Source organism: Molossus molossus, unplaced genomic scaffold (genome assembly GCF_014108415.1).
Source record: "Molossus molossus isolate mMolMol1 unplaced genomic scaffold, mMolMol1.p scaffold_m16_p_14, whole genome shotgun sequence".
Lineage (NCBI taxonomy): Eukaryota > Metazoa > Chordata > Mammalia > Chiroptera > Molossidae > Molossus > Molossus molossus.
In genome coordinates, this window is record NW_023425349.1 from 3,009,388 (window position 1) to 3,032,703 (window position 23,316).

Genomic DNA, 23,316 nt, shown 5'->3' on the forward strand with positions numbered 1-23,316 from the left:
TGAGGCTGGAGAGCAGATTCCGGGTGGGGGTCGCGGGGTGTCTGTCCCTCAGGCCAGAGGTGACTGCTCCTCGGCAGAGCAGAGCAGCTTGGCCCCCTCCAGTCTCAGGAGCAGCTTTTCTGTGAGAGAGGCCAGGTCCTGGGGGGAGACGGGTCGCAGGCCCACGGTGAGTTCTTGTGACTTCACTTCTTTGAGGATCTGACTACCCTCCCCTTTGGGATGTGGGCATGGAATCCCTCGGGAAGAGCTGTAGAAAGCACACTGATGCGGTCGCTCGTGTGGGAGCCTGGTGGGGGCTGCGGGGCTGTGAGCGCGGCCCGGCGCAGAGCTGGGTGAAGGCGGACACTCACCGGGCCGGAGGCGAAGCGCCCCTGGATCTCCTGCACCAGGGCCTGCATGCCGCCTGCCGCCAGCCCGCACAGGATGTGCTCTGCGGGCAGAGCGAGGGCTCAGGCTGGGACAAGGCTGGGCCCCACCCCTCAGGCTTAGCACCCGCCCCGGGGCTCGAGCCAGCCTGATGCACAGCGGACACTCCCGTCCATGATGGAGCCTTTCAGGGGCTCCATCCTGTCTCCCACCAGTGCGAGCGGGAGCCGGGTGCCGAGAAACGGGGTTCTCACGGTAGGAGGTGAGGTGGAGCAGCAGCAGGCACAGGTTCTCGACCACCTCCGGGTGGTCCTTGTGCAGCTCGTAGGTGTCCCTGAGGAGGCTGAGGCTGCCGCCTTCCTCCAGCATCACCACCCGCAGTGCCGCCAGCTCTGGGGGTGAGGGGAGGTGGGCGACAGTCAGGGCCCTGCAGGCCCTCACTCGGGGGGTGATGGTGGGACCACGTACTCAGTGTTGAGTGCAACATGCTTGGGGCAGCAGAGGCCACAGTCTGGGAACCTCCAAGGTCACCACTTTCCCCGCTGCAGTGAAGCATCTGCCCACCTCCCTCTCCCCCCAGGCAGCCAAAGGCTCCTGCCAAAGGCTCTCAACCTGCAGGGAGGGCACTGGGGTGTCCATGGCAGCCCCGCAATGGGGTCGGGCCTGTGCACTAGGGGCCCGTGTTGCCATGTAGGCGCAGCAGACCCTCCTGGAACCTGGGGCAAACTGACGCGTCGAGGTGACACTGGCACGGCCAGCAGGTGGCCCAGCCCCGGTTCTCACCCAGACTCTGGCTCTGGGGTCCTGCTCGCTGGATTCTGAAACCCTGCCCCTTGCAAGCTGAGCCAAGTCCCTTTTGCCCTCAGGACCTCAGCCTCCCCTCCTGCCCCCAAGGACTGGCAGCCCACCTCCCACACAGACATTGGTGGGACCCTGGGTGGGTGGGGCAGGCCTACATCCCTGGGTGCCTCCCTCAGGGAAGACCCCACCAGGCTGTCTGGAGCCTCCCTGCCAGGAGTGAAGAAGGCCCACGCCCTTCTGCAGGCAGGGCCCGTGCACAGGCCCGGGACACAGCGGTCCTTAGGGGGGCCGACCCCCTCCACACCCCAGCTGGCGGCCTCAGCCAGTCCCCCGGGCACAAGGTTTTGTAAAGGGTCACTGTTCGGGGAATCAGGCACAGGGCCTGGCATAGTACTTGAGTGACGGGTTTGTTGTGGGAACTGAGACAGACCTGTCTTCTGAGCCCTTCGAATAAGCTAGACCTGTGCTTAGGGACTGGCAGAGATGGTCACGGCATTGTTGGTGTGGAGCCAAGTGCCGAATGTGTGTGTCTCCATGGCAGCTTATGGCTGATGGGACTATAGATTTTCTTTTTATCAAGTCCTTACCTAGGATGTTTTCCCACTGATTTTTAGATAGAGTGGAAGGGAGGGAAGGAAAGAAAAAAACATCGACGTGAGAGAGACACTGATCGGGGCTGGGGACTGAACCTGCAACCCAGGTCCATGCCCTTGATCAGGAATCAAACCCAGACCCTTTGGTCCAAAAGCCGGTGCTCTAGTCACTGAGTCAAACTGGCCAGGGCTTTTTTTTTTTTTTTTTTTTTTGCTGTTTTGCTTGTTTGGGGCAGCTAGCAGACATTTTTCTCCACCTCCCAGTGGCAGCCAGGTCTGCCCCACTCACCAGACGCCTTGGCGAGGCTGGCCAGCCCCCGGAGGGCGTTGTTCAGCAGCAGCACCCTGTCCTGGCCCTGCCTGATGCTTCGCACGAACAGCGACACCACCTCTTCAAACAGGGGCTCCTTTATGCAGCCTGCGGAGGGCCAGGGCGGCCTGGTCACCTCCCGGCCCAGGGCCCCTCCCAGCCCCTGGCCCAGGACGCTCACCTAGCAAGGACAGCAACCAGAGGACCGCACAGCCGGCCTCCGCCATCTCCCCGTCCGCAGAGTAGGTGGCTAGCAACTCCGAGATGAGGGCCGGGGCTTTCTCCAAGGGCCCCTTGTTCACAGCGGGAGCTGGAACGGACGGGATGGAGGACGGGACACCTAGCTCCAGTGCAGGAGTGTATGCAGGGCCCCCCACCTCTGCCCCCGCCAAGGACAACAGCAGAAGCCGTGGGGGGACCTCAGCTGTCTTCAGAGATGGAAGTTGGCTGAGGGGGGTGGGGCACTTCCCGGCCCACTAGGGAGATGGGGGGTGGGATCTCCGAATCCCAAGGGGAGGCCAGGACCTCTGCACTGGGTGTGAATAGGGGTCTCCCCATTTCTGGGGCTTTCTATGGCTAGGAGCCCTCTTTTCCTTGGGCAAAACTACCACCCAGGTCCTGCTCAGCCAGGATGGGGCCTGGGTTCCTTTTCTGAATCAGAAACAAGGCTAGGATGCCAGAGCCAACCTCTGAGACCAGGATGGGGGCACAGGGTCCCTCTGGACAGCAGGTGCCCGGGGTGAGGGCCCTCCTGTCCTGGGGCCTGCTCCCCTCCTTGGTCCTCTCCCCTCGTTCTTTCCCTCCGCTCCTGGTTTGTCCTGAAGTGTGTAAGGGACAGGAGGAGGCCCCTCACCGTCCACCAGCAGGGCCCAGAGCAGGCCTAGGCCGGTCATGCAGATGTTCCTGTTACTGGAGAAGTTGCTCAGGTGCTCCAGGATGTGCTCAAACAGCCCCGCCTCCTGCAGCTCCTCTGTATCACTCTCTGTGGGGTGGGCCCGGAATGAGGACCATGGAGAACCCCTCCTCCAGGAAGCCCTCCCTGAGCACCCCTTCGTCCTGTGCTGTCCCAGGCACTCTGCGTTACTGGGCCCCTGCTGGGCCAGTCTCACGCCGGTGCGGGATCTGGGAACGACACAGCCCACCCCTGCACCACAAGTCCCAGCCTCTCCTACCCCGTTACTGGGCTGGGCCTGGCCAACGGGGCTTTCCTTCCAAGGGCCCTAGCCCTGCCTCCCAGGCCACAGAGCAAGCGTGACCCTTTTGCAATGGTGACCTGGCATCAGCTCGCGCGTGCTGGTGGACACCTGTTGTCCCAGTGTGCCTATGCACAGTGCCCTTGCACTCCCAGTCCATCCCCCTGCCCTGCCCTGGCCGGCCACTAGCTGAGGGGGTGGGGGGAGGAGCGGAAAGGTGTGTGACCCTGGGGACTGCCCCTCCTCCACACCGCCCCGGCAGCTGCCCCTCCCTGGCTGACGGCACAGACACCCAGGTGCTCTGTGAAATGAAGGTGAGCGGGGCAGAGGGGCAACAAGGGCTCGCGTGTGAACAGATGCATGTGGAGCCCCAGCCGGCACCCGTGCACGTTTGTGCAGGGGATGAGGCAGAGCCGGCGAGCTGGGCGCAGGCCCAGCACTGCCCAGCCCTGGCACCCGCCGCAGCTGAGGGCGGGCGGGCAGACCCACCCTGGCTGCAGACAATGGTGAGGAGACTGTAGACCAGGACCAGGAGCTCCTGGCTCCCCGGGTGGCTCCTCAGGATGCCCAGCAGGACGGAGGTGATGTGCTTGGCCCTGGGCGTCTCGGCACCCGGGTCCAGTGCCAGTGCTGCTAGGCCAATGGAAGCAGCCTGCGGTGAACCCCAAGGCTGGGGACGGGTGGCAGAGGGCATGCGGGCGTGTCCCCTCCCTCCATCTGGGTGAAGGAATCGGAGGTCAGCCTGTGCCCCTGACACAGCCGGTCCCCACGAGTGCTTGTTGCACGAGGGGGAGAACCTGCCCAGCCTGCCCCACTGGAGGGCACCAAGCACACCTGGCCAGCGCCCACCTCGGCCCAGGGTGCGCAGCAGCAGGGAGCAGGCACCCAGCTGGATGTCGAGGACTCTCTCATGTTGCTTCAAGATGGTGACCAACACCTCCACCAGCTCCGTCGGCCACGGCAGACCTGGCGGGGCAGGTGGCAAGGTGAGAGTTGGCAGAGGAGCAGGGGGCAGGGATACAGACCAGGCCTGGGCACCAGAGAGTGCTGGTGCCTACAGGGCATCACACTTGGGCCCAGGTGCACGAGGTGGTGAGGAGACGTGGCTGGTGGCTGTGCCGTTTGCCCTGTGACCACCACAGGTGTCTGTTCTCATTGCCACCACCCTGAGCAGATCCCTGGCGACCCTCGTGTCCGGAGCCGCCAGGCTCCAGAGTCCCGGGCTGCACCTGCCCTGAGGTGGACGTCTGCGGGTCCCATGACTGTCCTGTGTGGCCCATGCTGGGCATTGGAGGGCGGGGCAGAGGCAAGGGGGTGACTGAAGGTCCACCCTGGCCTCACCCCTTCCCCACTGCTGCTCCCCTCCCGCACTTCCCTCATCCGCAGAGGGTGCAGCAGCTCCTGCATCCCGGGCTGTGGGACAGTGACTGAGTGCCAGCCCCAGGAAGCCAAGCCCTGGCCAGTCTGTCTCCAGACTTGTCTGAGGCAGGTGTGGCTCTGGGTGGCAGGAAAGGCCACCGTGGGAAGGGGCCCAGCAGCCTCCCTCAGTTTCTCCCCTCCCATGGACCCTGACCTGGCCACAGCCTAGCTCCAGAAGAGGTCACGAGAAGTGGGGAGAGGGGCAATGGCCACTGTGAGGTCTCTGCTGCCTTTTACAGCCCAGGACAGGGCCTCTGTGATCTGCCCCAGCCATGGGACAGACTTTGTGGGAGGATGGGTGTGGACAGATGGATGGTGGATACATGCACGGATGGTTGATGGATGCGTGGACAGATGACACTGCTGTAACTGCCTGGCTGTTACGAGCAGGGAAGGAGCGCAGGGAAGGCGGGCACCGCAGGCGAGTCGTTTGTGCAGCTGCGCCAGGAAGCGGCAGCCAGCACTCTCCAGGGCGGCTCCCCGCACATCAGTGCGGGAAGGACGGGACAGATGCCTAGTAAGGTCTGGGCGATGTGGGAAGATGCTTACCTGTCAGCCACCTGTGGGAATAGGTCAGTGGCCAGAATGGGCACGGCCGCTTCAAGCCCGGGAGATTTGATGTTTAAACTCCTGGACGAAGGGCTCTCTCTCGCTTGCCCGCGCTCCTGGCTCTTGTTGCAGGGGCGGGCTCCCCTGCACCTGCCCACACACTGGGCGGCACAGCCATGTGCACCCTCAGTGACCGGCTGCAATTCACTGACACCACGCCGGGCCCAGCTCACCGTGGAATGGAAGCCCTGGGCACTGGCTTTGCGCAGCTCTGCTGAGCTACAGCCACCCCCTTCCAGGGCTGGTCTGAGGGAAGCGGGACTTTGCGAACTGAGGGGTGTCACTTCACACACACAAAGCTTTTCACCACATCTCATCCTCCCGGGGGGCCTCCGGAAATGCTTGTTCCAAGAACCCCAGCGGTGCCCCAAGAACGCCACTCCCACTAGCAGCGGAGAAAGGCCATCCACACAGTTCCCCAACAACAGCTAGATGGATGGACAGTTGGACAGTTGGATGGATGAATGCACAGATGGGTGAATGAACAGATGGATGGAGAGTTAACTGGATGGATGGATGGAAAGATGGTTGATGGGTGGACAGCGGATGAGTAAGGGAATGTAATCTGCAGGCTGGTGAGACAGTTTGAGTGGACAGATTTTATGAGACCATCTCCCATGCACTCGATAGGTGGTAAGTCGGTGCATCTATGAAAACATGGAGTCTTCACACCTGAACACCTAGGAATTTCCTACAGAAACGCACATGCTCACATAGGCTCCAGGGTGCTCAGAATATTTGTGACACCAGGAAATGAGCCACCACTAAGATGCCACCATTAGGGACGTGGAAGCCGGGTGTCTTCTTCAGCATCCATAAAAACCAGGTGAAGGGGGGCCGCTGGAAACACTCTGGACCCCAAGCGCCCCCCCCCCCCCGCCCCGCTGGCTAGAGTCCAGCCTGCCTAATCCCATCAGGCCACACAGGTGCAGACCCTGCCCTGGCCCGTGTGGCTCAGTTGGTTGGACCTTGTCCTGTGTACCTAAAGGTGGCAGGTTTGATTCCCGGTCAGGACACATGCCCAGGTTTCGGGTTTGATTCTTGGTCAGGGTGTGTGCAGGAGGCAATTGATCAATGTTTCTCTCTCACAATGATGTTTCTCTCTCTCTCCCCTTCCCTTCCTCTAAAATCAGTAATTTAAAAAAAATGTTTAATTAAAAAAAAAAAAAGACACGAACATTTATGGGACTAGAGACCAGCCTCAGAGGTGTAAGAGACTTTGCTGGAGAGCTTGGGGTGAGGGGCCAGGCCTGGGGATGGGGAGCAGGGGAGGGGTGGCTACCTAGCTGGTCATCAGACATTTTCAGGAGCCTGTTCATGGTCTTGAGCTGGACTTCAGGCCGGCTGGAGAAGTTGTGCATGACCCCTGTAAGACACAGGAGAGCGTGGGCGCCTGCATGCACACCCACCGCCCTCGGCCAGCTCACAACCATTCCAAGGGCCAGGGCAGCCGGCCTGTCTGCAGGCCCCGCCTCACAGGTGCACGTGATGGGGCTGGAGGCTCTCCCCACTTGCTAGGCAAGCAGCCTGTCCGGAGCCGCGTCTGAGCATGCCTCACCAGCAAGACGTGGCCAAAGCCTTAGCCCACCCCACGGGAACAGAGGGCTGAGGGTGGAGCCACCCTGGAACTTGAAATGACCTCTTGACCTGGGGGGCGTGGCTGTGGCTGTGCTGGAAGCCCCAGGGCGCCCAACCTGGGGCACAGGCACCTGGGGCGCAGTGGGTGGGGCAAGCACTGGGCCAGTGACAGGTGGCACCCAGGACTGAGTCCTGAGGGTGTCAAGTTGCAGAGGGAGCCCGTGTGCTTTCTCTCCCTGCAGGGATGTGCCTGCTGGCCCAGGGTTCTGGGCACACAGTAACCACACAGGAAGTGCTGCTGAGTGGGGAAGGCACTCGGGGCACTGGAGCCACTGTGCCGGGGTGTGGGGGCAAATGCAGGGCGTCCCAGGGGCTCTACGGTGAAGGGGCTGGTCAGCTCTAAGGAGGACTCCAGCGCAGGAAGAGGGGAACGGGCGGGGAGCTTGGGCCATGCAGATGAACTCCACTGCAGGCCATGGGGGCTGGGGGGGCACCGAGCGGGCAGCGCCCTGAGCAAAGCTTGGGCCATGCAGATGAACTCCGCTGCAGGCCATGGGGGCTCGGGGGCACCGAGCGGGCAGCGCCCTGAGCAAAGCTTGGGCCATGCAGATGAACTCCGCTGCAGGCCATGGGGGCTGGGGGGGCACCGAGCGGGCAGCGCCCTGAGCAAAGCTCCCTTGTGATGGATGGAGGGGTGACCAGAAGCCTCCTACCCACTGGCCCCAGGAGCCCACTGCGCTGGAAGCTCAGACACAGAGGCCCGTGGTGCCGATGCCTCTGGGTCCCTGCCTCACCTAGAATGCTGGGCACGTGGCCTTCCAGCAGTATGTGGGAGATGAATGCGGGCACCTCCCGCCGCTGCAGCCGCAGGGACAGGCTCTGGGACCTGAAATCGCTGCGTATGAAGGTGAGCTGGATGATGTCCCTGGAGAGAGCGACAGCCGGTGGTCCCCCTTGCGGCTCTCCTCGCACAGACCCAGGGGCACAGGGTGGCCCCACGTTGACTCCACTGGGCAGCGCCTCTCACCATGTCACGGCTGCCCAGCTGGCACCCCAGCAGCCCCACCTCTAGGAGTGACATGGGGCTCACGCCACCGCCAGGCAGAGGGAGGAGCGTGCTGCGTCCTGGCACTTGCATGCGTGGGCCCCTCCTCCATAAAATATACAAGAAGTCAGATTTGACAACTGGGTGGTATAAAGCCGAGTGTGACCCAGGCTGGGTCCAGTGTTACAGATTCGCTCTTTCCTTCTGACTTTAAAATAAACCAGAATCAAGCCCTGGCCGGTTTTGCTCAGTGGTGAGAGCGTCGGCCTGCAGACCAGAGAGTCCCAGGTTCGGTTCCTGCTAAGGGCATGTGCCTCAGATGCAGTTTGTCCCCAGCCCCAGTTGGGGTCGTGTGGGTGGCAACCACTCGATGTGTCTCTCTCACAACAATGTTTCTCTTCCTCCCTCTCTCTCTCCTGCTCTATCTGAAAATAAATGCAAAAATGTCCTCAGGTGAGGATAAAAAAAATAAAATAAACCACAATCAGTACATGTTCCTGCCTGGGGACCATGCACCCCTCGCCCGGAGAAGTTGGCCCTGTTGTCTCCCATGCAGAGGGCCCTGCACCCAAGACACTTGTTTGAACAGCACCCCTGGAGCTGGCAGAGGTGCATGGGTGGGGCAGGTGGGTGTGGCCTTGCTCCACACCAGTCGCATGGGGATACGTTGGAGGCACACGGGGAAACTAGAAACTTCGATGCAGCCGGGCCGTGCTCACCTGACTGTTATCCGCTCCTCGGGGTTGACCTGCAGCATCTGGGGCAGGAGGGAGGCGAAGGTCTTCACATTGGGGACCTGCTTCTCCTCCATGGTCCTCAGCACACCGCTCAGGCCCCCGGGGAGGCTCCTGAGGGACTTGCGCAGCAGCATGGCCTCTGTAGCCTGCGAGGGGCAGGGACACCACTCCTCGAGTTCCAGAACCGACACAAACTGGGCCTGCCTCCGAGGGAGCGCCATGGGGTGGGGGCAGGGTGTGAGCGGGTGGGAGCAGGGTGTGAGCAGGTGGGAGCAGGGTGTGAGCGGGTGTGAGTCGGTGTGAGCGGGTGTGAGCGGGTGTGAGCAGGGTGTGAGCGGGTGGGAGCGGGTGGGAGCGGGTGTGAGCGGGGTGTGAGCAGGTGTGGTGGGTGTGAGCGGGGTGTGAGCAGGGGAGAGCAGGTGGGGTGTGGGTGTGAGTGGGTGTGAGCAGGGGAGAGCAGGTGGGGTGTGGGTGTGAGTGGGTGTGAGCAGGGGAGAGCAGGTGGGGTGTGGGTGTGAGTGGGTGTGAGCAGGGGAGAGCAGGTGGGGTGTGGGTGTGAGTGGGTGTGAGCAGGGGAGAGCAGGTGGGGTGTGGGTGTGAGCAAGGTGTGAGTGGGTGTGAGCAGGGGAGAGCAGGTGGGTGTGGGTGTGAGTAGGGTGGGAAGTCTGGCAGCGCCTCTAGCGGCCCAGAGACTCCTTTGAGCGCATCGTAGAAGAAGGGGAGGTTCAGAGAGTGGTGGGAGCATCTCACTGGCAGAGGGAGTGGGGGACCCTCCTTCCTGCCCGGTCCCTGCTGCAGGGACTCCAGCTGAGCTGAGTGTGAGCCCCCGCGGGGACGCGCACCCGCCTGTCTGGATGACAGCCCGTGTGTTCAGGCCCACGTGGGGCCAGTTCCCACTGCAGGTAAGTGCGTCCTTCACTCATACGGGCCGAGAGCAGCCCAAATCCCACCCTGGGTTTTCTTGTCCACAAGGGGTAGTGAGAACACCCGGAGGGCGGCTGCGAGGGGCAGACTCGGGCGGACTTGGATGTGGCCATCATGTCATTGCTGAAGGGCCAGGAGTGCAGGGGGCGGGGCCCTCCAGCAGCTGGGGCGGGGCTATGCACAGAAGCACAGAGCAAGAGCGCCCCCTGCGGGGCTGGGGTGAGCCCGACCTGCGACCTGCGGTGGGGAGGGGGTTTGCCGTGTGGCAGGGAGGGGTGGGCGAAGGCGGCTCACGTCCAGGAAGGAGCAGCTGACCATGTCCAAAATGATGCAGCCCAGGGACCAGATGTCCGCTTTCTGGCTGAAGGAGAAGTTGAGGGCTTCTGGGGCCATCCAGGACTTCTGAAAGGGGTCTGTTGGCAAGAGTGTGGGGTGCGTGAGTCCTGTGCTCCTTGAGGAAGCAGCAGCTTAACAAATGAGCCCTTCATCACCCTGCTCTGGGGACGCAGGGACGGGCTCTGTCGGGGGAAGGGAGCGGCCCTCACCAGCAAGTTCCTGTCCCTTGATCTCCAGTGAGGCTGCCCATCTAGGCCGGTGCCCACCGGCTGGCCCACTGTGGCTGCAGTGGTTGGAAGAAGGCTAAAATCTGCACCCACTTTAAACATCTTGCCCCTTTAAATATCAGGACCTTGAGGCAAAGTTCCAGTTGTCCCCCCCCCCCTTGTTTCTAAACCTGAACCCTAGACAAGGTGCCAACCGAGCAGGGTCCCCAGTCCAGCTGTCAGGTCCTCACGGGCCTCAGGCCTCCCTCTCTGGACCTCCATTCCCTGGCCAAGCAGGACTCCAAGGACCCTGCCATCTACACCTCCAGTAGAGCCACCCACCCACCTACACATCCCTCCTTCTATTCACTTGTCCATCTACCCATCTATCCACCTGCTCCTCCACTCACTCACCCACCCATCTATTCACTTGTTTATCCACTCATCCATCCACCCACCCATTTAACTATCCATCCATCCACCCACTCATCCACCTGTCCATCCATCCATCTATTCCCCTGTCCATCCATCCATGCATGCATGCCTCCATCCATCCACCCACCCATCCATCCGTCCATCCATCCATCCATCCTCTGTGCAGCAAGGACAGCAGGGCAGTGCCACCAGCACCTGCCACCCCACGCCCCTGGAACCCTCCACTGTGCTGGCTCTCTCCATCCCTGACAGCTCTCAGAGGCTGGAAGCCTGGTTCCCTTGGCCCCATTGTCTTTTCAGAGGAAGGAGAGTTCATGTCCCCTTACTCCCCACCTCCACCATCTCCCGGGTCACTGTAGGGGTCAGTCAAGGAACCCGACCCTAGCCAGTGCCTGGCACCCAGCAGGCTTCCACCTCTACATGCCGTTTCCTTCCCCCGGAGACTCTCTTCTCCCTCTGTGCAGGGTGTCGTCTGGACCCTGCATGCCTTCCCCCATGGAAGGACCCCTGCTCAGTTACGGTGCGGCCAGGGGTCTGTTTGGACTGTACATAGCCTAGGAGGGGTCTGTGGGGACCTTCTGAGCAAGGAGAGGTTTGATGTTGCCTTGTGCCAGCATCCAGAGTGGCCACTGCCCTCTGGACTCCAGTAACAAGGAGCTTCTGGTGACTGACCCCTCCCCCTGCTCCTCAGCCACCCCTGTCCCAGGCCTGGGGGCACCCAGCCACCTTCCTCTGCTCGGACGTTCCACTTGGCCTTGTGGGTCATCAGTGCGTTGCAGCTCAGGTCCTGCAGTTTGCAGTGGTTGGAGCTGACCAGAGCGATGTTGGAGGGCTTGAGGTTCCTGAAAGCGAGGGGCACACCTTTGCACCCACCTGCGGGGCCAGCGGGCACCCTGAGTCTTACTTCCTGCCCCACCCAGTTCCAGAGCAGCAGCTCACACCCCTCTCTTCAATAAATGCCCCCTTTGCAGCCCACTTTTGAAATATTGTCTCCTATAAACAGAAAACCCAGCCGGTTCTTTTCAATTGGACAAAACGAGCGGACGGGTAAGAAACGGCCCATCCTTCTGTGGCCCCTCTGGATCTGAGCTGCGCCTTTGCTGGGGTTGGGCTTCCACTGACATCAACACGGCCCGGGCTTTCCCTCTGCCCTGGACAGCGATCCAGCCGGAAGCCGTTCCCAGGCGTCAGACCATGGATCCCGGAGCTCGGAGCTCAGGGTCACAGCCTCACCACCTGGCCGAGGCCACAGCGGTGTAATCTCCCGCCTGGGCGTGGCTGGGAGTGTGTTATCTGCCTTCTTCCTTGCACTTTAGAACCACCTGCCCGCGTCAGCCCGCACTTCAGGAAGCTGCGTGGTGAGGGCGTCACTGGAGGGTGCGTGGGGGTGACATTCTCATTCTGCCCGGGAGGCAGGTGCTCTGGACCGGCGCCTGCCTTCATCCTGGCTGCAGGGACCGCGGCCACACCCCTCTCCCTGGACTCTGTGCTCAGGCACTGATGTCCAAGGGAACCGGTACCTGTTCTGAAGCAACCTGGCCCCTAGTCACCTGTGGATGAGGTCCAACTGATGCAGGTATTCTAGAGCATCCAGCACCTGGCCCAGCATGTTCTGCAGCCACTGGGGAGAGAGCGAGAGGGCAGGGCTGTGGGGCCGCCGCTGTCAGCACAGGTCGGGGGCGCTCCGAGCAGCCAGCAGGATCACACCTCTCCCGTGTCCTGACGCGGCTGAGGCCAGCCAGAGCTCAGAGGCCCTGCAGGAGGCTGGTCTCAGGGCCTCCGACAGTAAAACCGGGTCAGCCGGGCAACGCCCCAGTGCCCCACCCCACACTCGTCTCCATGTCGAGAACTGGGGCCCTGGGGCTCCGCACCTGCACCCCACCCCTGCGGCCCATGGGCCTCGTGGGCAGGAGAGTGAAGTCTTCAGTGCCTACGTGGGGCTCATCTCTCTGTCACTAGAATGAAGAGAGCTCTGACAGAATGTTCTGGAAGCATTCTGTGTCAGAAACAAGACCCAAACCATGTTCCTAGGAGCCCTGGATGCTCCCCTGGGGTGTCAGAGGCTGAGCGGGCAGCACCCCAGGCTTCCCCCCACATGCCCCGACTGGAGTAGCTCAGCTTTACTTGCTGGTTTCTGAGGACACTTTATCTTCAAAAGGCTCTATCACCCCCAGAAAGCTTGAGACCCTCCAGAGCCTGCCTCTGAGGATGGGTGGGGGTGGGGAGGGCCCCTCAGCCAGGAGACAGTGAGGAGGCCACCAAGCAAAGGGGAGCTTAGAGCAAACACAGGCCGCAGTCATCTGGGGTGGGCCATGGACCTGAGTGTGAAAGCGATGTTGACCAGGCCAGGGGACGGCGAGGCCTCGGGGCAGGAAGGGACCCACGTGACCTGTCACAGAAGCCCGGATAAACTGCCTTCACTACGGCGAAGGACTTCTGCTCATTGGGAAGAAAGAGGGCTGGCTAGTCGCAGGTGAGGAGAGGCCACTCTGGACACAAAGGACTCCGATGGACCAATAAGAGACAAACAACCCAGGCTTAGACAGATGGACCAGTAAGAAGAGACAAACAACCCAGGCTTAGACAGATGGACCAGTAAGAAGAGACAAACCACCAGGGCTTGGACCGATGGGCCAATAAGAAGAGACAAACCACCAGGGCTTGGACCGATGGGCCAATAAGAAGAGACAAACCACCAGGGCTTGGACCGATGGGCCAATAAGAAGAGACAAACCACCAGGGCTTGGACCGATGGGCCAATAATAAGAGACAAACCACCAGGGCTTGGACCGATGGGCCAATAAGAAGAGACAAACCACCAGGGCTTGGACCGATGGGCCAATAAGAAGAGACAAACCACCAGGGCTTGGACCGATGGGCCAATAAGAAGAGACAAACCACCAGGGCTTAGATGCCCGAAAGGCCGGCACAGGCACAAGATCTGCCAGTGGCCAAGAGGTGCTCACTGAGCTGACTCATCGTCCCTGAAATCAAAACGCCACTTTTCAGTAAAAAACATGGACATGCTGAAGGGCTGGCCAGGGTGCGGCGCCGGGGGCTCCGCTGGCGGCGAGGGCGGCCCGGGTGGGCCAAGCTGGCTGGAGGCCGGCACATCTGCTCCAGCGGCATCAACTGCTCTCCGGCCGGGCGACTCCACGCCTCAGGGTTGATCCAGGAAAAATGAGCGCTCAGGGCCACCATAGGAACACCCCGCAATGTTCACGGCCACCTTCTCCACAGCCCGAACTGGAAACAGCCGCTCCCAGCGCTGCACTGGACATAGGCCACCCAAGGCCACGGCACCAGCCGCAGAAGGGGACAGTTTGCAGGGGCGCTCGCAGTGGGGGTGGGCCTCAGAGGCACCAGGATGAAGGTCGGAGACCAGACATAGACAACAGCACCCCGTGTGAGCCTGCCTGTAGGGACTTGGGGCCAGGCAGGCGGCGGACGCAGCTCCTGACCGCGGGACCTTCTGGAGTCCCGGGCTCTGTGCCCGCCTGGGAGGTTGTGAGGACAGCTGTGTGAGCACACCCGGCTGTGCGTGAAGACCTGTGGGCGGCAGTGTGCGAACACCTCCACACACGGACCCCAGTAGTCCTGCCCCCCACCTTGTGGGCGGTGACATCACATGGTCAGGTGGTCCCCAGGCCCGGTGTCCTAGACCAGCTGTCTCACCTCCGAGTCCATGACCATCCTCTTCTCCCTGTTCTTGTCGATGACCCTCTGCAAGCTCCCCCTGCTGTAGTCCATCACCAGGCAGAGGAACAGGGAGGAGATCTGTGGGGACACAAGGCCTTAGGCAGGTGCGCGGTTCTGGCCCCGAAGCCCAGCTGGGCGGGGCTGCGCTGGGCGGCCACCGCAGTGCCTGCGGGACCACTCCTGGGGGCCGGGGTTCAGGCCCCTGGTGAGCAGCTCCTGCTGGACCTCCAGCCTCACCCCCACCCCCACCCGGGCTCCATCTACAGGGGAACTTCTCTGAAGGCCGCCTCGGCCTCTTGGCCACCGCACGCGTGGAGGCCTGGGCCCGGGACCGCGCCCCTTCACAGCCCAACTTACATCCCTCCCCTCCCTCGGAGGAGGCTGCCCCAGAGGGGACCCCAGCAGCCGGTCAGCCTCAACTGGGGCTTTAGGACAGTGCCTTCCCGCCCACAGCGCCATGTTCCTGGCTTCTCTGTGTCTCCTTCAGAGCGTCAGGGATGCTCAGGAGATATGTGGGAGGTGACGACCTCTCCCCAGGGTTTCCTTGGGGCCCAGTCAAAGGGAAGGCATGGGTGTGAGGGGGACCCTCCGCTCCTGCTCAAACCCTTGCTGTCAGCCGCAGAGGGGACACTCATGTGGGGACGTGATGAGGGTGACGCTCAGCCGGAGGCCGCGTGTCCCCTCACCGCAGCGCCCACGCCCCGCTGCCCGCTGCCCCGCGAACTGCAGCTCTGGCCCGGTGCAGGCCGGAGGCCACGTGTCCCCTCACCGCAGCGCCCACGCCCTCGCTGCCCGCTGCCCCGCGAACTGCAAGCTCTGGCCCGGTGCAGGCCGGAGGCCACGTGTCCCCTCACTGCAGCGCCCACGCCCTCGCTGCCCGCTGCCCCGCGAACTGCAAGCTCTGGCCCGGTGCAGGCCGGAGGCCGCGTGTCCCCTCACCGCAGCGCCCACGCCCTCGCTGCCCGCTGCCCCGCGAACTGCAGCTCTGGCCCGGTGCAGGCCGGAGGCCACGTGTCCCCTCACTGCAGCGCCCACGCCCTCGCTGCCCGCTGCCCCGCGAACTGCAAGCTCTGGCCCGGTGCAGGCCGGAGGCCACGTGTCCCCTCACTGCAGCGCCCACGCCCTCGCTGCCCGCTGCCCCGCGAACTGCAGCTCTGGCCCGGTGCAGGCCGGAGGCCGCGCAGCCGTAGGATGAAGCACAGGCTGGAGCCACAAGACCCAGACGGGCCTCCCACTCAGCTGCGCTGGCTGTGTGGCCTTGGAGAGCTCCTCAGCCTCTCTGAGCCCCAGTAATGAGGACAGCCGTCCCACCTGCAGGCCTCCAGCACACTGCGTGGGTCCAACGAGGGGAAGGAGGGCACGGGGTCCTGATGCCTGCCTGCTCCTTCGTGAAAGTCGGAACTCCAGCCCTGGCTGGTGGGGCTCAGTGGTTAGAGCATCAGCACACAGACCGAAGGGTCGTGGGTTCCATTCCCAGTCAAGGGCAGGTGCCTGGGTTGCAGGTTTGTCCCCAGCCCTGGCAGAGTTCATGTGGGAGGCAACAAATCAATGTGTCTGTCTCATGTCGATGTTTCTCTCTCTCTCTCCCTCCCTTCCACTCTATCTAAAAAAAATCAACAGAAAATTATCCTTGGGTGAGGATTAACCAAAAAACAACAACAGAAGCCAGAACTGCACCCTCAGAGGCACAGACTCACTGAGCCTGCAGGACGAGCTCAGCAGCTGAAGGCACTGGGCGCTGCAGCCATGCCCACCTGGCTTCACGTCCCAGCTGGGCCACAGGAGGGGTAAGAGCCTGGGAGGAACCTGTTTCTCTCAGCCTCCGTGTCTTCTGTGACCTGGGGTCATAACCCCTCTCCACCCAGGCTGCTGCGGCCCACAGGAGACAAGGCCCAGAGAGCAGCCCACGTGGCTGAGAGTCACTGCCATTGACGCTGCAGCGGGGACAATGGTGCGGGGTGCTCCGTACCCAGATCGCTGTCCCTGCAGCCACCAGGTGACCCACCTGGCTATTCCACGTGATGAACATGTCCCGGTAGACGGAGATGTTGGTGTGCCGAAGCTTCAGCACAGGCATCAGCTGCAGGCACGAGAACACAGGGGAGACTGTTGGCAACACTGGTTCTCAGTTGCTGCTTCCCTGTCCCATATCCTAACAAAAATGCAAGCTTCCCGCTCCGAGCAGGCCAGGGCACAAGGGGTGTGTGCAGCTGGCTGGCGGTTAGGGGCCACAGGGTCCGGTGTGGGTCCTGGCTCCAACACGTGTGTGCAGGGTGCTGTGTGACAGAGGAGCAGCTCCTCAACCTCTCTGAGCCTCCTACCCTCGCCTGACAACGGTGGTAACGGTGGTATCTGCTCAGTGGTGTCCTGACTAGGAATCGAACCGGCGACCTCTTGGTGCATGGTTCGATGTTCAACCACTGAGCCACATTGTCCGGGCTGAAAAATAATCTTTTAAAAGATGGTTGGGAGAAAAAAGGAGAAACATCTGTAACAAAAATAAATTAATAAATATTAAAAAAAAAAAAAAAAAAAGATGGTTATTGGTAGATTACCCTAAGGACCTGGCCAGCATTTAAACTTGATCTTTCTCACTCGGCCGGTGTGGCTCAGTGGTTGAACATCGAACCATGCACCAAGAGGTCGCCAGTTCGATTCCCAGTCAGGGCACATGCCTGGGTTGTGGGCCCGATCCCCAGTGGGAGGCATGCAGGAGGCGGCCAATCGATATTCTCTCTCATCGATGTTTCTCTCTCTCTCTCCCTCTCCCTCTAAAATCAACAAAGAAAAAAAAATTAAACATCTCCTCTGAGACATATATTCTAAGTTGTCTGCACTTAGATGTAGACTTGAGTGTTTGGCCAGACTCCCTTCACGACCTGGGGGCTTCTGGCTCCACAGCACAGGGAAAGAACTGTCTGACCCTCCCTGCCTCTGCCCAGTCACCCCAGACGAGTGCACAGAACATCCTTTGTGTGCTGCATCATGTCCTCCAGGGCAGGGAACCACCCAGAGAGTTACCTCCTCCAGGGCCTCATTGGCATGATGATCGTCAATGCATTCTACCTGTAGGCGCACAAGAGCACTAGCTCAGTAAACGTGTAGTAAGCCATCACCACTATCATACCACCGCCAATATCATCACCGCCACTACCATCATCATTACCACCACCACCACCACCACCATCACTATCATCACCAACACCATCATTACCACCACCACCACCACCATCGCTATCATCATCACCATCACCACCACCACCATCACTGTCATCATCACCATCACCACCACCACCATCGTTATCATCACCACCACCACCATCACTATCACCACCCCCACCACCACCATCACTATCATCACCACCACCATCACTATCATCACCAACACCATCATTATTACCACCACCACCACCATCACTATCATCATCACCATCACCACCATCATTATTACCACCACCACCACCATCACTATCATCATCACCATCACCACCATCATTATTACCACCACCACCACCACCATCACTATCACTACCACCACTATCATCATCACCATCATCACCACCATCATCACCATCACCATCACCACCACCACCACCATCACTACTACCATCACCACCACCACTACCACCACCACTGCCATCATCATCCTCACCACCACCATCACTACCATCATCCTCACCACCACCATCATCCTCACCACCACTACCATCACCCCACCACCACCACCACCACCACCATCATCACTGTTAGCTTTAACTTCCATATTACTACCCCACCGCAGCCCTAAGTTAAAACCCCTTGGTCTGTACGAACCGGCTGCTGCGCTCTACTTGGAGGCAGCCAGGCAGGTATTTCCCTCAATAAACCTGCACTTCCTGGTGACTCAGCTCCATCCCGTTCTTATAATCACCACCACTACCCCAGTATCACCGTCATCATCACCACCATCACCATTAATTCACCAGGGTGCTAGGCGCCTCCCATTCATGTCCCACCACATGGCACCACATGGGGCCTGAAGATGTTCCTAAGGCAGGGATCCAAAAACACTTGGAGCAATGAGAATATAGTTGCTCCTGCTGCAAGGGTAAGTGTAGGATAGCAAAACATAAATTCTAAACTATCATGAGAGGATTCATTTTCAAATCATCTTGAAAGCAGAAAAGAATGTGTTGGCCCCAGAGCCAAACAGCTCTGCTCTGGCTGGCAGAGTCTCAACCTTACCACTTCATGTGTTATCTGAATTGGGAAGGTTCAGACCTGCACATGGGGCAGGAGACAAACACACGGAGGGCAGAAGGGTGGGAGAAGGGCGGTACCAAGCTTCGAGTCTGCAACACACTTGTGGCAAAGGCTGCAGGTAGATGGGACCCTCACGTCTCCTACCAGACCCTTACCCAGGATTTGCATGTCTGCTCGCGAGACAGACACACGTAGATCTCTGCAACGGGTGATCGTAGACGAAAACGCCGTTGGTGGGCTAGTCCCGAGCCCTGTACGGGCCCAGGTGCGGCAGTGCAGAGTCGGCCTGTCTCCCCTTCCTCCTGGGCAGGGGCTCATGCTTAGGTCAGTTCAGCCAACACATGCTGAGAGCCTTAAAAATGGCACATCTTTTGTCCTAGAAATCCCACCCCTCGGCCTTTATCCTAAGCAAACCATGGATCCTCAAAAAAAGGAACTCTGTGGTGGTTTATCAGAGCTGACTGTGCAGGAAGAGCTAAGTGCTTGTGGCGCAGGACGGGAGCCGCAGCGGTGGCAGGCTGTCCGCCGAGGCCAGCAGAGCTGAGCGGGAGCTGTGCCAGCAGCACGAGCGGCGAACAGCACGCCGAGGGCACAAGTACACGGTCCACTTCCACACCATCTCGTGAAAACAGATTGTACAAATGCGTAGAAAAAGGCTGGAAGGCACACAAGCCCCTCCCTGCACCCCGCCCTGTATTTTTAAAGAAAGACTGACTTTTTAAAAAGCTCCACTGCCCGCAAGTCAGGCAGCTGTCCTCCCATTGGCCGTGAGACAGCAGAAGGTGGGTGAGGACTTCACGCCCGGCACTGGGCACAGGCTGTTGGGCTGACCACAGACAGGCAGCCTGGCAGAGCGGAAGGCATCTCCACCTACAGGGGCAGCCCTGATCCCGAGGGGTCCCAACTAGGGGGTGCCAACTGTCTTCCCCTGGACTCTCGGCTCCTCAGGACCAGCGGACTTGGACACACAGAGGGCTGCCCGCTCAGGTCTGCATCCCACCGTGCCCTGCCAGCTGGTGAGGAGGTGGAGGAAGGGCCTGTGTGACCTGCCCTCTGCCTGGCTCCCCATCAGTAAAACTGGTGGCCCCCAGTGAGGTAGCTTGAATTCAAATCATCTTGGGAACTGTGATGCTGGCTGGTCTGCAGCCTCCCTCTCCTCCCTCTCCTCCCTCTCCTTGGCTGTGAGGTTCGGTCATGGCTCCCGCTTTGCTGGGTCAGAGGGAGATTCAATGAGATGACGCCTCACTGAATGAATGGTAGGTGTGGTTGTGGTTGTTGTCCAAGTGAAGATGAGCATTTCTTCTTCCCCCAGGTGGCCTCAGCCACCCCCACGGCTACCCGACTGGATCTGCCTGGTGCCCGCTGGCGGAGAGGAGTCCAGATGTTGCATCCGGAACTCAAGCTTTTCCTAACAGGGGGATGGTGATCGGATGTTTGGGGAACCGCCTCCACTGGGTGCCAGGGGCGCAGCCTCTTACCTGCTTTATTACACGCTTTACTTTGGTTGCTTTCTCCTTCACCACCAGGTTCAGCCCCAGGGCCCCAGGATTCAGCTCCTCCACAATCTACCAGCGACAAGGAAAGAAGTTTCAGGAAATGCATAGCTTTTCACTTCCCAAAGTGCACCCTGCTGCAAAGCCTCCTGCGCTCCTCCAAATTTCCCCCCAGTTCTCCCTGCAGCTCCGAAAATGGAGGAAACGGTCCCCAGGCTGAGTTGCCCTTTGAAGGTGGAACCCAAGCCGGTCTCTTATGTTTGTTTGTTTTTTTTATCCTCATGTGAGGACATTTTTTCCATTTTTTTGTTCAGATAGAGTAGGAAGGAGAGAGGAAGAGAGAGAGAGAGAGAGAAACATCGATGTGAAAGGGACACATCGAGCGGCTGCCACCCACACAACCCAACCAGGGCCAGGGACAAACTGCAACCGAGGTACGTGCCCTTAGCGGGAACTGAACCCGGGTCTCTCCAGACCGCAGGCCAACACTCTAACCGCTGAGCCAAACCGGCCAGGGCCCAAGCCGGTCTCTTTGGGGTTGATCCTGGAGCTCTTTCCACCACCCCCTGCCCCTTCTCCATGGTACAGCAAAGACCAATCAGGGGCATCCAAGAGCCAGCACAGGGTTGGTTCACTCTCTCCAGCTCTCTATGATCCCAACTTCCAGCACCCACCTTCGAAGTGGGCACCCAAACAAGAAACTGATCCAGAACTGGCGCAGTCATGATCACAGCCATGTGTGTGCCTAGCACCGTGCCAAGCACTGTGCATGTCATCACCACTATCGCTACCTCCATGTTCACCCTGGAGGAAACCAAGGCACGCGGAGCGAGGTTCTTGCCTGAGGCCACAGCACTAATAACGGAGTTGGCCTGGATTAGACTGGAACTCCCGGGTCTGACCCTAGAGCCTGTGCGCTGAGCCAAACCTGCAGAGAGACGGCTGCCATGCCATACATGGGGGTTAGGCGGTGAGGCTGGACAATGGAAGTACATTGACCAGAGACTAGAGGAGGCGGGGCACGATGCAGCGCAGAAATGTGGGGAACGGAACCCTGGGTCTAGGGACTTTCCGAGTCCAGAAACGTTTTAGGGTTCTGTAATGCAGCCCCTCTGAGTGACCTGAATCCTGCTCAGGAAATAACAGGGACAATGTCCGGAGCAGTTTGCGCTGCTGTAAGAACGCAAGTGCTTAGGCCCTCTTGGGGGTGGCAAATTAAACAGTAAAGTGCACCTGCCTCAGATCAAGACTATTTTCCCTGAAAAACTACCTTTGCTTTTTAATTCTAAAAATATTTTTTAATTTTTTAAATAAAAAATGTCTTGCCCTGGCCGGTTTGGCTCAGCGGTTAGAGCGTCGGCCTGTGGTCCGGAGAGACCCGGGTTCGGTTCCCGCTAAGGGCACGTACCTCGGTTGCAGTTTGTCCCCGGCCCTGGTTGGTCGTGCGGGTGGCAACCACTCGATGTGTCCCTTCACATTGATGTTTCTCTCTCTCTCTCTCTTCCTCTCTCTCCGTCCCGCTCTGTCTAAACAAAAAATGCAAAAAAAAAAAAAAAAATGTCTTTAAGTTTTGAGCCACTGGTGTGGCTCAGTGGTTGAATGTCGACCAGTTCGATTCCCGGTCAGGGCACATGCCCGGGTTGTGGACTCGATCCCCAGTAGGTGGCATGCAGGGGGTGGCCAATCGATGTTCTCTCTCATCGGTGTTTCTCTCTCTCTCTCCCTCTCGCTCTAAAATCAATAAAGAAAAAATATTAGCCCAGCTGGTGTGGCTCAGTGGCTGAGAGTGACCCATACACCAAGAGGTCGCTGGTTCGATTCCTGGTCAGGGCACATGCCCAGGTTGTGGCAACCCCCAGTGGAGGGCATGCAGGAGGCGGCCAATTGATGTTCTCGCTCATCAATGTTTCTTTCTCTCTCCCTCTCCCTTCCTCTCTCACTAAAAATAAAGAAAAAAATTTTTTTTAAAGATTAAAAAAAACATTTTTTTTTCTTTACTGATTTCACACTCCCCACTGGGGATCAGGCCCACATGCTGGGCATGTGCCCTGACTGGGAATCGAACTGGTGACCTCTTGGTGCAGGGTCCACAGTCAACCACTGAGCCACACCAGCTGGGCCTAACTATGCTTTTTAAATTCTCTGGCCCCCAGAAAGTCCTCTGCTTCACCCACTGACTGCCTTGCAGTCATCCCACACAAAGTGAGAAAAATCTAATTTACAAATTATTTTCAGATTAATGACGTTTTTATGAGGCTCGAATCTAACACTTCATAAAGTTGACATATTATGTATAGAAACATTGAATTAAACGTTCATTCATTTGTATTCTGCAGCTTTTCTTTTGTGAACTTTTCAGGTCCTGTACATTTTCACAGGTCCCCCTACCGGGACTATTGGCAGGGTGTTTCAGGAGTTTGGGGGCCCCTGTCCTGAACTCTGGATGTATCGGGGTGCCCTGTTTCCGAAGGCCCAAGCGCATGGACCCATGGGTGAGAAGCATGGAGCTGTCTTCCACTCCATACATTCAGACAAAGCTGGACAGTCCTTAATTTCCCCCATCATTTTAGAGAGGGGTAAACTGAGGCCCGGAGAGGCAAAGGGCACCCAGGAGGTCACCTCTGGAAGCACTCGATGAGCTAGAGGCAGACACTGGCCAGAAAACGGGTCCCCTGCCTCGCTGGGGTGGGCCCTCGCTTGCAGCCTGCACCGGGGCCACGACCGTTACACCAGCAGGGGCTGGGGGTGCAGGCAGGAGGTCCAGGTCCAGGGCTTGGCCCAGATCGTCAGGCCCTCGTCGCCCCAGCCTCCCCGCGAGGGGACAACCAGGCACCTTGTACTTTTCCATAATAACGACTCCAGTCTTCCCTCGCTCTCGGTGGGGCACTGAGGGTGCGCCCCCAGCCGGCGCCTGCGGACCCTCGACGGAGCATGCTCAGTCGGGACCGCGTCTTGGTGAGCACCCCAGCCCCCACCCTGGGAATGACCCTCGGCCCGGGGTGTGTCTGCCTGACCACGTGACCCTCCCTGCCCAAGCAGGAACCGCTGTGGCAACGTTGCGTCCGTGTGGCAAGTAGGCCCTCAGGGCCCGGCCGCCCTGAGTCTGGTGCCGCGTTGGGCCTTGAGCTCGGTGGGCGTGGCCGGGGTGAGCGGGGCCGGAAGGGACCGCCGAGGGTCGACGCGCGGCGGGCGGAGCCTCAAGCGCGGAGGCGGAGCCTGAGAGCGCGGCGGGTGGAGCCGCGCGGCGTGGGGGCGGGGCCTAGTGGCGCGGCGGGCGGAGCCGCGCGGCGTGGGGGCGGGGCCCAAGAGCGCGGCGGGCGGTGCGGCGGC

At 60.0% G+C, this 23,316-nt stretch overlaps 1 protein-coding gene across 1 annotated transcript; it reads right to left on the bottom strand.

Moving 5' to 3' along the window:
- Positions 1 to 48: 48 nt before the first annotated feature.
- Positions 49 to 22,834, bottom strand: STKLD1 (serine/threonine kinase like domain containing 1). Its single transcript, XM_036261678.1, has 19 exons — positions 22,820 to 22,834; positions 19,972 to 20,058; positions 17,273 to 17,317; positions 16,257 to 16,331; positions 14,228 to 14,329; positions 12,103 to 12,173; positions 11,279 to 11,394; positions 9,870 to 9,988; positions 8,634 to 8,797; positions 7,664 to 7,794; positions 6,574 to 6,657; positions 4,113 to 4,229; positions 3,749 to 3,893; positions 2,924 to 3,048; positions 2,252 to 2,380; positions 2,050 to 2,178; positions 621 to 758; positions 351 to 430; positions 49 to 138 (listed from the first exon to the last, which is right to left on the bottom strand). Exons 1-19 carry the CDS (start codon positions 22,832 to 22,834, stop codon positions 49 to 51), a joined length of 1,962 nt encoding a protein of 653 aa, XP_036117571.1.
- Between the last annotated feature and the right edge of the window lie 482 nt (positions 22,835 to 23,316).